The sequence below is a fragment of the Colletes latitarsis genome, chromosome 11 (assembly GCF_051014445.1).
Source record: "Colletes latitarsis isolate SP2378_abdomen chromosome 11, iyColLati1, whole genome shotgun sequence".
NCBI classification, from domain to species: domain Eukaryota; kingdom Metazoa; phylum Arthropoda; class Insecta; order Hymenoptera; family Colletidae; genus Colletes; species Colletes latitarsis.
Window position 1 is genome coordinate 25,991,602 of NC_135144.1, and position 16,209 is coordinate 26,007,810.

General features: G+C 42.6%; 2 protein-coding genes across 2 annotated transcripts in view; one reads left to right on the plus strand and one right to left on the minus strand.

Moving 5' to 3' along the window:
- Positions 1–261: 261 nt before the first annotated feature.
- On the minus strand, positions 262–2,599 carry Mei-w68 (meiotic W68). The gene is made up of 4 exons (XM_076778619.1): positions 2,527–2,599; positions 1,578–2,044; positions 802–1,159; positions 262–562 (listed from the first exon to the last, which is right to left on the minus strand). Exons 1-4 carry the CDS (start codon positions 2,562–2,564, stop codon positions 262–264), a joined length of 1,164 nt encoding a protein of 387 aa, XP_076634734.1. The 5' UTR covers positions 2,565–2,599.
- Positions 2,600–2,845: 246 nt separating this feature from the next.
- Positions 2,846–16,209, plus strand: part of LOC143348433 (uncharacterized) — a 58,039-nt gene continuing 44,675 nt past the window's right edge. The window contains exon 1 of the mRNA XM_076778620.1: positions 2,846–2,919. Within this exon, the coding sequence (XP_076634735.1) occupies positions 2,846–2,919 (74 nt within the window). The remainder of the gene's footprint in view (positions 2,920–16,209) is intronic.

Below are 16,209 nucleotides of genomic sequence, written 5' to 3' on the forward strand. Positions count from 1 at the left end.
TAATTTCTTGTCAACAATTTTCATCCAATAGTTAATGATAGAACGTGAGTTAAGATTGTTAGTATTTTAACGAATAAATCTAAGGTATAAAACGACCAGCTAAAAGCTTAAAATGTACAAGCTTTGTTCTCCGACCACAAAAAGTTAAAGATAGCTCGAAGCTTGGATGATTTATGCTCGAATTTTTTCCTCGTTTTATGCTCCAGATTTATCTTCCTATTTTCGTACAAAGAAGAACCACGGAGATTATTTCACGCGTCGTTAAATGTAATCGTCTCCTTTGATTTTGCAATGCAAATAGGTGGCGGTCAGAAATTTTCTCGAGAACGAAGACACGCTCTCTATCTCCGCTTTCCCGGTTCGCATTATTTCGAGTTCCTTGAGAAAAGCCGGGGTCATGTACGGTCGACTCTCGATGGACGACAATTTTGACAAATCGAATCCAGTTAGGGGAACGGTGCTCGCTCCTAACGCGATCAATTCCGACGGATGAATTCCGAGCCAGCGTACTTTTGGACACGCCAAGCTCTCCTTCTCTTTGGACAATATGGCAGAACCGAAACTGTGTTCGAAAGAAATTTACAAACATTTCACTTTGTTCCCCGTCTTTAGGAATAAACTTTTGTAAACGAATTGTATCGTTTGGAACTTCGCAACCTTTTCAAACCTATATTTTCTTAGACCTCTTCTATTATTTGTTAATATTAGGTTGTTCCATATGAAACTGTCAATTTCATAAATTTTTTTCGAGTACCGGTAAAAGATTTGGTAATTAATAAGAGATTTTTAAATTCAATTTACCGGTAGACACACATAATGTCCACGCCAAAAGGGTCCGCGTCCACGATTACGTAAACCGGAAGTTCCATTTTCTCCGACAACAGTTTCACCAGCATCCTCGTGGCCACGTCCGGGTACCCTTTCCCGGTGACCAGAATGCAATTTAAAAAAGAGGGACAATCGTCTTCCAACAATTTTTGAAAAACAGCGTCTTTTTCGACGACCAGCACCATTTTCGCTCTCGTTCGAACGGAAACTACATTCGACGCCATTAGCGGAATAAGAGCTCCGCCTGGGACTTTGCAATCGACGACTCGATTGTCGGTTAAAGTGAGTGTCAGTTCACCCGCTGCTAATCCTTTCAACGTAGGTACAAGATCTGAATAATTATAATAATATCCGCGGAATTAAAACTGTGTTGAACGAGTGATTTTTCTGTAACGAGTCCTAATAAATGCGTAAACTAATATATCAATAAATGATCAAAATTGCAATACCACTACTCCTGACTTGTTCTAAAAATTGCATAAAACTAAACCTACATTGAACTGCTTTGTAATTTTATACAGTTAAAAAAATTATTTTGGATTTTAAGTTTAAAACCTGCTAGCTTTCGCAGCCTCGATATTTCCTTTCAAAATAATGGACCTCAGTTTGGAATGTTGTTTGCAACAACGAAATTAGTTTAGCACAAGAATAAACAGATATGCCAACTGCGCATAATCAGAGGTAATCGCGAAATAAAATACGATAGCAAATAATGAATTATAAAGATTGTTTGTTCGAGAAAGACTCACTGAGCTCCCATGGCGCGCAATTCAGCAAATTGGCGACGTGATTCACTGCTTGATCCACGCATCTCTGTTCCGGCGCCAAATTCAAAGTATTCTCGTTCTTCAGATCGTAATAAAGGGATCGTCTCGTGACGGTGGTGTTCGTAATTAACAAACGATGTGCCGCGGCCATTACCGTCATCATCAAAGCAAACTTGTCCTTGCCTTTCCTCCTAGCAAAATTGCTGACTCTCTTTTTGCCACTTTGCACGCCATTTTGCGTGCTTTCTTCCTCGACTTGCGTAGCCTCTTCGAGAAGATACGAATTAACGTTCAAGGCACAGTCAGAAAAATAATTTTCTTCGACAATTTCGGTCTCCATCGAAGTGTAATTGCGTACCAACGAATATGAAATTTGGGGTAATCGATCGGAACATATTTGTTGGATTATGGTCGAAGTTACCTCTTCGATACGAGATATCAACTGTGCTCTAAAAGTGATAAAAAATTTCTTCGTTATGCTTTTGTTCTTTCAATGAAAGTATCTCTTCCATTCTAAAATATTATCACAGACGAGGAATACCAGCAGACCTTACATTACAGAGACACACATTATAATTTCAGTAAAGAATTTTTTTCTCGAAACTGAGTAGGATTTCGGGGGTATGTGTAATGACCAAAAATTATTGTAATTGACTCCTGCAACCAAAAATAATTTTTTTTTCGTTGAAAAATTCCTATACCACATGTATTTACGCACACATTACAGCTATCTCCCCATCCATACTAATTCAGTGAATAGTTTCTCAACTGACCGCCATACATGAGAAGAGGACGCTAAAATCACCTCCGAATTTTCAAGTCGATATGGTAGTTAAATTTGGCCACGAAAGTCCACATGCAAGGTTTACTCGTATACCTCGTTTGTTATAAAAGTATTTCTTCCATTCTATAATATTACTTTCCAGTTTACCTGAATTCTGTGTTATCTACAACAGGTATATCGATCATTTTTTCTTCATCGCATCCTGTTTGACTGTCGGTAAGTGTGAAACTCGTGTCTCCATTGAACGTTGCCATTTTGTCTGAAACAAAGTATTTAATCCATAAAGGAAAAGTAATTTTCTGTGTAGACTATATTTTATTTACACGATAGATCTCGAGAAAACTCCTAAATTAATTAACATGTTAATATACTCGACAGGTAAGGGTATTGAAATTCTTCAAATTTTTCACAAGCAATTTTCCAAATTATTAACAATTATATATTTAATATTGTTTAATGTACAATCATGGACAGGGATCAAAGGTACACGAAAGCCTTCACCATTTCTGGTGTCACTTCCAACGTTATCGCACAGACGAGGTATCGTCTGTGGTTATCGGTTCATGCTGGAATTCCAGTTTAGCACTCTCGGTGTTTGGAATTAAGACTAAACATCGGGAGAATTTAATTGCTTGTCAGAAATTAGATCTCAGGTATATTAAAACATCGATATCAAGTACCACGGGTAGCTTCCCGTTAAACGTCAAAACCATTAGCCACGAGAAGAAGAAAAGTCGAGAGGTCGTAGAGGATCCCCGTGGCCGCTTTTCAGGCAGCCACGGCCAGATAAAAATCTATCACCTATCCGAACGTAACATTCTCACAGCAATAAACATATTAAGTTCTCCCGCGACGGTAGAAGTATTGATCATCGCCGGGTCGGTCCTGCTGACGGACGATCGACAACAATTCCCCTGTCCAGGGAACGACGTTCGTATCGAGTAGCGAATCTCAAGAGAGTTGGACACCCCGCTGCGCATTTGTGAACGGCGACCATTGAACGCCGCGCTACCGAGTGCACTAAAGACACTCGAGGACCTCATTGTGCCCCACGAACACAGACTGTTGCAAAACGCGACGAAATCCGTTCCTGGGCCACCGAACCTGACCATGTTCGCGATAACCAAAATTTCACGGGTTCAAAAACAATGCAAAAATGTAAATTTCAACCCCCTGGTACTGACGGGATGATAAATTCTACGCGAGAAGGTCGAAGAAGGTGGAATTTGTAACTCTTAAGGACTTAGAATTTTAGTCGCCATTTTGTAAATCCCCAGTATACTCTTAACTATGGAGAAAGGAATCTTATTTTGTATGCTCCCCATGAATTTATTTTATATTACTGTGCAAAAGAATCACCTATTAATTCCATAACAATGCTATTTTTTTGAATTTCAGAATATTTTTAAGACTTAAAACTGAAGGAAGTAGCAAAAGGAACAAAATTGAATTTTTATTTCTAAGTTAACCCCCCTAATATTTTACACGAGTCTATATAATTTGTGCACTGTATAATTATGGTATATTCGCAGTTAGTTAATTTTCAATGCATCATAATATATTAATCCTTAATTAGAAGAAACGTTTTCAGTTCTATTCTCCATCGGACAGTTGCAGTCGACGTTTCGTTCGGCGGAACTTTGGTCATGGACATTTCGCGTCCGCAGATGCGACATAAATTTCCTTTGATCACAGATATGTTGTGGATTTCGTGAACGTTTTCGAAATCGACCACTCCAACGGACAATGAATACTAACGAGCGACGACGGACGCTCGCGACGCGTGCCAAAACATTTTAGGGTCACCGGGACCACCCCTCCGTAGTCGTCTCTCTTCCTCACGAATGCAAAATTTATGGTTCGCGGTGGTATCGCAAAAAATGATATTCATTACTTCCACGAGTTGCCATACATCGTGCCATATTACGGAATACATTATAATATACAAATCAGAAGGGTGGAATAAAGTAACTTCAACGGTAGAACTATCGGAAGTGGTCAAAATGATTTGTAATTTCTACTAAAAATTGTGAAAGAATTAACTCGACTGGATTCTTTCAAATTTACATTATATTCTTTATAATTGTCGGTAGTTTTGGTATTAAAAATCGTTTTAAACACTGCGAGGGATATTAATTTAAAATTCTGTGAACGAAAGTTTGAGAAAAGTGTTAATTATCAACGACAGCCACGATATTCGCGATATTCGCGTTCGTTTCGATGATTGCACACATTGCGGTTGTTCGACGAGTTGGTTTCCGTCCCAGCAAACGAACAGAGGCCGTGGAACGTCGTCTTGAAAGCCCCGGGGTCTCTTTAGGCGAGCATAAAAGGATTATTCACGACAAAATAATACAAGAACTCCGCTCGGTTTCGCATTAAAGACACTCCAAGATTGCTCCTCTATAAAGGGGGATAGTGTTACATTGTGCAACGAGTGCGTTCGAGAAACACCCCTGAGAATGCGCTCTCGAGGCCCTCAAATGGCCCGTATACGACCGCGTCCTCCTCAAAATATCGGTTAGAGGCCCCCGAAGATCGCGAGAAACTCTCTCGATCGGCCTAATCTCCGCGTGTTCACACGCGCGTGAATTTGAATTCGTCAAAAAATTTGTCCGCCGTTCGTCGATAATCCCCTTCATCGACGGATTTGCCTTGCACGAATTCAAAACGGATATTTTTCGTTTATTCGAAACGCTTTCAGGACTCTCTGCTCGTCGGTGAATTTATTCCGTTTCCGGCGCGGGGGTGTAACTCGATCTATTTTCCCTAACGAGAATAATCGCGCGTTCCGCGAACCCTGCGACCGAGGTAATCCCCTGGACCGATTTCCACCAACCAGAATCGAACATTTCGCCTTGTCCCGTATTCAAACCGCTCGCATGATCGAGTACGGAGAATGGCGAGGTACCTGTTCGATCCAGAGCCGACGATTAGACTTTGGTCTAATCCTGGCCAGAGTTCGAGTGCACGTGTGCTGCCCAGGCTGGTGAATAGGGGAAATGTATTTCAACCTCGAAGATGCAAGAATGGGGACAGAAACTCTGTTCGGTCGAAATATTTTAATTTTTATACGCTGGAGAAACGTCTATTTTATTTTATTTTTTCGTATATTTTTATCTTGCGTAGCACGTTTCGACAATCACGTCTGACCTTCGACTCTCATATTTCTTACTATATCGTTACTAAACTGTCTCGAAAACTGAATCATCGTGGATTTATTTCGTGCACTAATTCGAGGTCACTGGACTCGAATCGACGTTTCGACGATCGGAGGCGTTGAAAAACGGGCGAAACACCGCAGAAAACCATCGATAAACCTACGGTCGATCTATTGTGAGAGGCTGTGTAACAGTCGACGTCACGGAGAGCGTTCAGATCGAATCTGCGTCACCTCGCTTGGACGCAGCTCCTGCTCTTAAGGCGAAACAGATAGCATCGAATTTGTCCAAAACAGTGGGGGTTGCTGTCGAAGGAGCCAGGGGTTAGGTTAACGTACGGACTCTCGGGGCGAAGAAATGCAGATGGGTGGTTCCTAATCGGGAAAATACCTTTTGTCGAAGGACGATGTTCGCTGACGCGAGGAAATCGTGAATTTGTAACAGAAACGATTTTTTCCCCACCCCAACTGGGAATTTTTGCTTTGTTCCTTTTCGATTGAGGGAGTGTTCGTTAAACGCGTATTTTTTTGGCAATTACCTATACAGCTTCCTATTTAGGAAATATTAAATTACTGATGGTATTAATAATAATAATTTTCTACTGCTTTGCGCAGTAATGGGACAATAGTGACGAATGATGACAGTAATAAATTATAGCAGGGATACCAATAATGATGTTAGTGTTTAAAATACAAATGAGGATGATAATAATTACGATAATAATAGTGGTATTGATGGCTGTAATAAAGATGATATTGAGAATATTGATGTCTGTAATAAAAATGATATTGATATAGGTAATAACATTTTCTGTTTTGGATCATTGAGGACGAAAATTTTTTTTCGAGGTGCTAAAAATTAACATTTCTCAATGAAGAAATTTGCACGAGTTCCTCGAATATAAACCGATGCAAACACTTAAAAAATATTACCAACCATCGTACCATGTAAAAAAAATACTTGAAAATCCCTCATTCGTCAGCCTTCTGTACGTAGTTTTTTTCACCGTAATTTTCGTTCCTCGAGTTGTATATAAAATATTTCTCCATACCATTATACGACCGTAAAACCAAAACGGTGGAATCGTTTGGCTCATTCTCATTGCCAGTCCGAAATTAAACGCTATATCGAAGGACGCGGAGGGGCACGGAAATTTCGCGCGAAACAATCGTATAAAGAAAACCATCGCTCTGGGAAGCCACCCTCGATCGATCCAGCATTCCTCATCGCGATTCTGGAGCGCAAAAACCGCGATTCCGCCGCAATCATCCGGCGAATGGCGTTTGCGCGTGGCGTGTCGCGAAATCCGACGCGCCGCGTCAAAGATACCGCGCTCGATCATTGAGATCTCTATCGTTGCACGATTGGCGCGGCCACAAAAACTGCTGTCGAGGAGCAACGTCGACCTTCCTCGATGATCAGAAGCGTGTCGGGAAATAACAGGTTGCCGGTTTCCATTTAATTGGTAGCCGATCGGGACCAGTTCGTCTGGAATAACTGACCTACGCTCGAGAAAACCGGGCACGCCTTTGGTCGAATCCCCTCCGCGATCCACGGATCGGAACGTCGTCCGAAAGTGGCGATCAAGGTGACAGTTCTCATGGACTTTATTACGAACAGCCACCGAATCTGCCTGCCGGCGCAAAGTCGACGAACTCGTGCATGATCTTTCCATCTTCCTTTTTTTCTGCACTTTTTCCCCGATCGTTGGATCGATGCGTTTTTTTTTATCGGATCGTTCCTTCCAGCCTTTTTCGCCTCTTACGTCGAGCGGAGATCCTTGAAGAAATATTTGACGCGCAACGAGACTCGCTTATAGCTCGTAGAAGAATGCCACAAAGTTGCTCTTAATTGATGAATCGAGTTGTCGCGGATTCCTGGATTAATTCGTCGCGATTTGTCGGGTGCAAACGAGCGGAATGGGACTTTTTCTCGCGGAGATATCGTTGAACGATCGTTGTCCGCGAATATGTGTCTCTCGGTTCGTTTAATCATTATTAAATTCAAAAATGAAATCGATGTAAATAGCTCTGACGAAACTGTGGTGATTTAAGAACGAATTAAATTTAATTTTACTGTAAAGAGTCGATGAAAAAATAAATTAAGCGGGTGTTATTCTTGACTTTCGTCTTTGTGCCATAAATTAGGTTGCAAACTAAAGTACCAGTGTCCTGGAAGACATTGGAAACAGTAAAATAAATTCGAGGGAACGTATGCATGCCCAATTCGACTTTATTTTCGAGTTTGGGTAGAAAGTTTCGCGTTTTGACGATTCGCGTCTGCTTACCTTGACGAGAGACGTTCGAAACAATCACCTGGCATCGTCGTCGCAAGACTGTAAACATCTTATCAACGATCTTCCATTTGCGATGCACTCAAGTTCAAGTTTTTGGGGGGAATTTCAATATTGTCAATAGAAACTCTGAATTTCAGATGATTCTTAAGGAAAATTTCACGGATTCAAGTATGCGGATAATGTTTATGGAACGGACCGAGAAGTAACCAAATTTGTATGTAAACAGTCGAACGCGAAATCTGTTGTACTTTGTACTAGGTTAGTGTGTCTGCGAGGGTTCATTAAAAATTAAAATCCTTGCACGTTCGATATTTCTATCGTGCAATGTTTCCGATGGATTTGCTCTGAGAAATCAATTCAAGAGTCCGTAATGGCGATAGAAATTGGACGTTTAAACAGACTTTCCCAAGCTCACGATTCCCTGTCAAGTGCCCTTTCGCAACACCCTCTTCTCACTGTGCGAACATAGTTGTTACAGTAACCCTCCCCGAAAAAAAAACCGAGCTCGAGTGCCCAGCGAGAAGTGCACTCGACGATTTCATCGATTTTCCGTGGGTCAAAGAATTCTGGAAATCCGTAAGTCAAAAAGTCGTTGACTTCGTCGATCGTCTCTGCAATTTTATTAATTATTCCACAATTTTCAATATTAAAAACTTCGTAAAAAGAACTGGACCGTTTACTATTTTATTTCAACTGTAACCATTAAACTTTTTTTATTTTATTCTTCTTGAGGTTATTTTGCGTTGCAGGATGTTACGAAGCCACAATGTTTCAGATGGAAGATTCGACTCGATAAGTTGGATTTTAGAATTCGCATCGAATATTTTATTTGTTATTGAAAATTGCGTGGCTAGATGAGAATTTCGATCGTCGCTGAAGGGTTGCCGAAGGTTTACCGAATCGGCTCGCGCCTTAAATGCGTTTCACGGTCGTTTGTTTATGTAGAATGCTTTCAAACTGTCCGATTCCGACGACGATCATCGCGATAAAGTGGCGCGCTTATAAGATGAAGTCTTGAATTATTTACCAACCGGCCGCGACGGTGTCACTGATTGTGAGTTGATCGAACGTCATAGTCTCTGGTGCTGCACGAGCGTACCGAAGTTCTGTTACTCTGTGCAAACTTTGCTTAATTGTGTGACGCTGCTTACAATTGAAACCAGATTTTTCGTGTACTTCATATATTTCATACGTCTGAGGCGCAACCGCTTCAAAAAAATCATTTGGTACGCTTTGAATTCGATCGAATCGACTGAAAATTGATTTACTCGTTTTTATTAAGTTACTACACTCGTACTGCCTACATTCTCGCAAACGTTGCATATTTTTGTAAAAAAAAATTCAAGCAACTTGGTAAGACACTATTGAATAAATATGCAAAGCGTCGAACCGATATCGTGAGTGGTTCTTTTTACATAAAATTCCAAAGATGACCCGTTTTGTCTGCTTCCAAACTACCCTCTGCGGTGGCAAGAAATTCGAAAGATCGAGTCAAAACGCGCGGTTGAGGAGATTAAAGAAAAATTTTGAAGCGGACCAGGAGGATCAGGATGAGATCGTATGATCGAGTGTCCTTGGGCTAGGTGTAATATCCTGTTAGTAACGAAGTGGCTCCGTGATTGTTCGGCGCGTGTCGCGTGGCGGGGCGGGTTGCAGCTGCCGGGATTTTTTCCGTGGATTTTTCGCGATTCCGAGGCGAGCAGATGTGTCCTCCTCGATTCCTCTCGCGTATCTTTTCTTCTCTCCTGTCCAAACCGATTATACCGCTATTTTTCGATCGCTCGATACCTTGCCCACTTTGACTTTTCCAGTCTTATGGCTAACATATTACGGTGTACCCTTCTGGATCATCCAAGCTCTCCTTAATCCTCGACAACATTCCGATACAAATACCGGAAAGAACTCTTCTCGATTATGAATGTTCTATATTAAGCCGCACCTGCACGTAAATCTGTCGATCTTATCGAATCTGAACAGATCTTGATATCGACTTTGGATCGATGCATAGCATCTGTTGCGTGCGATACTTTAAATTGATTACTCTGAAACAGCAACTAGACACTGAAACTAGCTTTGGAACCATTTGTCAAGTAACTTAACGAGAGTTCCTAATTTGGAGATCAAATCATACACCAGCTAAGAGTAAAACGATGCGTCGAAAAGCTCCCATAAGACCTTTTACGAATCTACCAACACCGTGGAATAAATATTACGAGGAATCGTAACGCGAAAGCTTAGCCTTTTACATTCTAGTAATACATCCTACTGCGGTTGAATAAAATATACAGGTTTGTACTGTTTTTACCGATTTCAAGCGGATTGTCGACAAGGTGGACCACTCAATTTTGCTCTCGAAAGTCGCCGCCATAGGTAGCTCGGGGAATGCGCTCTTTTGATTAATGAGCTACTTATCTGATAAAAGTCCAGTCGTTAGGGCCAAGAATTCTTATTCAAATCCAATTAATGTCACTTCTGATGTCCCTTCATTATTTACCATTAATAATTGCTTTTACCCGCAGCATCGCTCGCGTGGATCGCTATTATCTTAACTGCTCTCCGTAGCAAATTTTCGACATTGTATATTTAGTTTATTTATGCTCTGTTCTCCGACTTGGAAAAACGTCTACGACCGTGAAAAATTTTATCGATATACGATGAAAAATTGTTTAATTCCAATACTATTTAAATTTCCCAGTTTGATGGGGATCCCGATCGCGAATAACTTTGGTAAAAACACACACAGGTGCTCCATCGCTAATTCAAGGAAAGATAGCGCATCCGATCTCCGCCCAAATCGATTACACCTCTCACTTTCGATCGTCGATAATCTCCACGTCGACGTGGCCTTTGACTTCGTGAAAGAGTTCGCGCGGCACTATAATTATTACGCCTTCGAGTTCTCCCCTTGGCCCTTGAATCGACGATTTTCGCGATGCAAGTAACTACCGATGGATAAATCGAATTCGATGATTGATTATACCAAGGATCGCGTGCTTCGAAACGTTAAAGTTCGCGAAACGAAATTCTGGCTTTGGGATTTTTGCTATCTCAAATTAAACACGTAGTGACTAAAAAGTCTCGTTTTCTATTATTTATATGGTAAGATAAATCGTTAATTGACTCCGAAAATAGGAAGCTGTGGTTCGAGAACTCGGTGTCTGTTTACTATGTAACGTTGAAGGGACGATCAGGTATTGAGCTAGCGGTAGAGAATTTGGGGTTGCAATAATTAACCGGTGAGGAGAGAATCCACGAATCCTTGATCCTTAAGGGCGGTCTTTATCGTGGCTTAAGAGGGGATTAGCCGCGAGGAAGGGAAAGCCATTGGCTGACCCTGAGGATCACCGGTGTCTCGATAAGAGGTGAACGGTCTCTGATAAGCCGAGACATTCGTGTTGATCGCCCTTTGCGACATTACGATAATGAAGCTTCACGATTCTGGCACTCTTCTTGGAAACAGTGGCCATAAGGAGGAAATAAAACTCGTATCCAACGATCTACCGCACGCGTCGACGTTACATCACACACACGTGTTCGTAAAAATATTGAAAAACCATGTTTATTCAGCCCTTCAAAAATTCATGATCCTCGCGATACGAAGAAAATTGATTTCTATTCATTTTCAAACGAATTATCTCTAGTTTCGAATAAAAATTCCACCGCTTCGGTTTGGAATCAATGTTTCAGTCTGGTAAAAAATTTTATTTGATCTGGCAATCGGCGAAGTGGCTCGTAAAGCTATTTTCTCCTACCTCGTGCGAAGTTAAATAACGAATTTAACTTTTTAAATTTAAATTTAAATAACAAATTTAACTTCGTACGAACCTGCGTGCACGGTTTGAAATGCTAAATGAAAGAAGTTACGATCTCGTCTCGATCGAGAGTGAACCGAATCGCAAGGACGAAGTATAAATCAATCCTGGACGAGAGTCTGTCGAGTCGCGGAGGCGCGATCCTTTATGTTTGTTGGTTTTTCGAGAGCGTGCCGTTGCACGGGGCTCATTGTTCGTAAACATATGTTCCCTGTAGGCGTGGGTACGAGAGAGAAAGAGAGGAGAGGACGAAGGAAAACGGATGGACGAGCAGCAGACAGCCAGTCTGGCATCACCTGGACGAGGAGCACGCGCCTTTCGTCCCTGCAACAGGGAAGGGAAAAGGACACGTCCGTATAGATATCGATGCAACATGCGCATTGTGCCCGTGGTTGCACCGTCGTTGCCATAATGCGATCGTATAACGTCGCGGGGCCACGTAACGACGCTGAGGTCTGGCCACAATGGGCCACAATGGCCGCGACCTGCGAGAAACCCCTTTCGCGAGCAATGAAAATCCCTTTAGGCGCAACCTCGATGCTCCACGGAGTCACCGACAGCCTTTCCCTGACAAAAGGCCGCTTTTCGAGCGTTCAGCCATGTCCGATCGCAATTAAGATCCGAGGAGACGCGTCGAGTTCTGCTAAATCGTGATCCGAACCTGGGGGAGGGGCACAGGGATGTTTTGGCGAGGATCGAACGCAGTTGGCAACTGCTACCGTGTAGATCGGATGAATTGGATGTTAAAATTCTCGAGAACTGGACGAAATTCGCGACTCGAGTCGAGTAACGTTGTTAAAAAGGCTCTGAAAGATCTGAATGTAATGGCGAAAGATTGTAGCTTTTTTTAATTGGACGTTTTGTAACCTTTGGTTAAGAATGGACCAGCTACAGATAGTGTTTATCACTCTGATTTTGAAGCGAGATATTAACATATTTCTATTGAAACGTTGGTATTTTATTTTCATTGAACGCTATGATAGTAATTAAATTCAAGTTGCTAGCAAATAATATATGGAGCCCGAAGCCTGTCAAAATGGCGACTTCCGTGAATCTAGTATTAAGATAATCAGAAAAGAGTTCCCCAATCGTTGATCCAGATTGTCACAATACCTAAATAAAGCACGATATCAGAGCACAGAATCTTGGATCGAAGGTTGGAGAATATGACTTTGATATAAATGAGACTCCTGACAAGGCTTCGAAGACATCGTAAAAAGAGCAACGAAACCTGTCGGCTGCGGGTTACCAGGTTCGAACGACGAGGATACTTTCTATCAAAACGATCCCAGTCGTCTTCATGTATCGTTCTCGATCGTCCAAGCTCGCGATTCCCGTCTCATCTTCGACATATGCGCTTCTGCCCTCGAAAAACGATAAGATGTCGGTTCACGGTAGAATTCCGTAAGAAGGACCAGTTAATAAATTACGAATCGAAGGTCCTGGACGCGTCCTTGGTGCTTTGGAAGGTGTTCCCTCGCATGAGACGCAGCTCGTAAAGATAATCATGCGTTATGCCTCACGCGAGGCAATCTTCTCCACCAATTTGTTGTTTCACCGACTCGTCTGTTGGTCCTGTCCGTGTAATCGATCAGCATAAATCAATTGCGGTTAAATACGAGAGACGAAAAGTCAGCCATAGCAAAATGTTCTACTAGGATACCTAGCTTTTCAATTCTTTCGTATTGATCAACTTGGAGACCAAATTGCAAATATGAAAGAAGGAAGCTTGAAATTTGCACGAATCTAGCAGATCATTCTTAGGGGGCGTTGATCTAATTTTAAACCAGGTACTAAGCTAGAAAAATCCTACTTTTCCGATTAGATTTTAGATCTCTGCGAGATCGTCCATATCGAGACGAACGATCGAGTATCGTCCCAAAGCTGTTCGATGAACATTTACAAACTTCCACCGCTCGTCTCTTAAGGACCATCTTGGTATCGTCGAAGTTGTATTATCGAAGAAGATACGTTAAGAAGATTCCGCCCGAGTAGAAGCCGAAAGTAGAAGCCGAGTAGAAGTCGGGAATGGCGGAATAAAAGCAAAAGGATCGCGTTAAACGCGCGCCGGTTAGCCTTCGCCAACTACACGTGGCTTTTATGACATCCTTGACTATTTTTAACGCGCGAAACATAATTAAAACATTTGCGAAGAGCGTGCAGAAGCAAAATGAGGATAAACGATAATAGGATGCAGAAAAAATTTAATTAATTTCGAATAAAATCGGGATCCGCGGCCGCGAGCCGGTCCGGACGCGGCGAATGTAACATTACGCCCAATCCACTTACTTCCAATTGCGCGGGCACAAGCAACAAGCTGGAAAATATGTAGTCGGCGATACGAATGTCGAACCATTAATGGTCCGCGTCGAATGTTCGGTATTTGCGATCGAGGGAACGATGTGGCTTTGATTGCAATCATTGCGTTGCTTTTAGACGTGTCACATTTACGTATTTCTTCTTTAGTGTTTCGCTACGCTGGTCAAACACGCTATTTACCACACTAAAGCAACGTCATTGCTCGGCTGCTGCTTAATTAGATGTTGTGTGTTACAAACTCTTATGTTTAATGAAGTTTGTTTAGTCGACAAATGGCAGATGAAAACCTTGAGTATATGATTATAAATAGTACCTTGACACACTGTCGGACTATTTGACAATGTTTTATGACGTTTGTCTAGTCAATGAATGGCAGATACGAACCTCGAGCATGTGATTATTATTATAAATAATACCTTAACAGTCAGGATATTGAAGTACATCGTGCTTGACAACGTTTGATGAAGTTTGTCTAGTCAACGAATGGCTTGCTATTATAAATAATATCCCGACAAACAGAGAGCGTATTTATACGAACTTTTGGTCATTCTTTCCTCGCGTAGAATCTCCGAAGAGGGGATACCCAGTGTGTACACGTAGACCACGAGAGACAAATGAGTTTCTGTGCTCGATCAGCCCCCCAAACGTCTGGGCCCGGGAAGAAACTGGGCCAATCGAGTACAGTAGCACTTGTCGCGAAAGTCGTCCCCGGAATCGCACCTTGCGACCATCCCAAGGAGAAGAAGACAGGATGACAACCGAGAGAGAGAGAAGGAGACGAGGAAGAACTGGTCCCGAAAAAAGGTCAAGGTGCGTGAAAACAGAATTAGAACTCGGGAAACGAAGAAGAAGAAGAGAAGGAGGAGAACCTGGCACCGGAGGGCCCCCTCGAACCACGTAAATAAAACGTTTTGTAGCCGGTTTCGGGAGTGCGGTCGAGCGGGCCCACCTACCAGAAAAAGGGCTACCTGCCTTCCTTTTGCTCCCCACCCGGTCTACCCCCGAAACTTTGAGGTCTTCATTCAAAGCCTGGATTCCTTCCCGAGGCCCGGGTTCCTCGAGACCATTGACTTCTCCCGATCAAGGGGATGGAAGGAGGGGGGGGGGACCTTTCTCGATAAAGGAGAAGGGAACAGGGACTTCTACCGATATAGGGTAAGGCCCCAACAATGGGGACGTCGTTCGTGCCAGCGGCTAACTCTTCGTACAGATGTAATCGCCTGGGAATCCGCGAGCCACCGACTGTTGGACAACTTATTCTTTGACTTTTTATTTCGTTGAGGGGGATGAACATTGGAAAGTCGCGCTCTATGCGTAGAAAAGACGGTGTACAATGCCGAGCATCCACCCCCGTGCGTGGCAGGACCCATATTAGCGATCCATCATGCGACTGAGCGCAACGGGGCCCTCTAACTTTTTCGTCGAGCCGAATCCCACATTAATCTGACTCGAAAACGCGACATCGGACAAGTGCATCGCACCTCTCCGTGAAATAGACTCCAGGAATTATGTTCCTCATCTGATCGTCGAAGCTGGAAGTGTATTTATGATTATGATTATTCTGTACTACTGGCTTGCATGCTTCTGTATATTTGATACGAGTGTTTTACATTGTTTGTCGCTGCTGTAGTATATAAGTTGAAGTAGTATATAATGTTCGTATGTAATACGTGAACAAACTCAGACAACCCAACAGTGTATCAGTGTTAAAATAGGGGGTTAATAAATTTTGCTGGGACGTTCAATCCTCGGGATGCAAACCGATTACAATGACTCGATCCTACTGATTAACGAGCGGCCGTTACGTTGCGAAACTATCCTCATAAGCGACTCGAAGATCGATGCGTGCGTTGTTTAATTCGTCCCGTTTCCATCTTGCGGGCTGAGCGTTTACACGCGCGTCGGACGTCGCACATTTTTATTATCCTCTCTCCCCGCAAAAGCTTTCGCAGCTGCGACATTTTTCTAGTTCGGAGATGTTCACGGGGAGAGTGTACATGCGGTTTCTCGAAGCATGCGTGCGCGGCCAGGCAGACTGCGAGGATTTTTTCATCCTATCGGAGGTTCACCTGGCGACGGTAATTGCACTGAAAACCGTAAAATTATCAGCCGTCTTAGCGTGTGGCTCAGGTGCGCCTCTTTCTACCAGTCGTTGTTACAAAAATCTTGTTTATCGATGATAGACGAGTATGATAATTATGGGGGACGTAAACTCCAGAACATGTCGAGACCTTCTCGCATA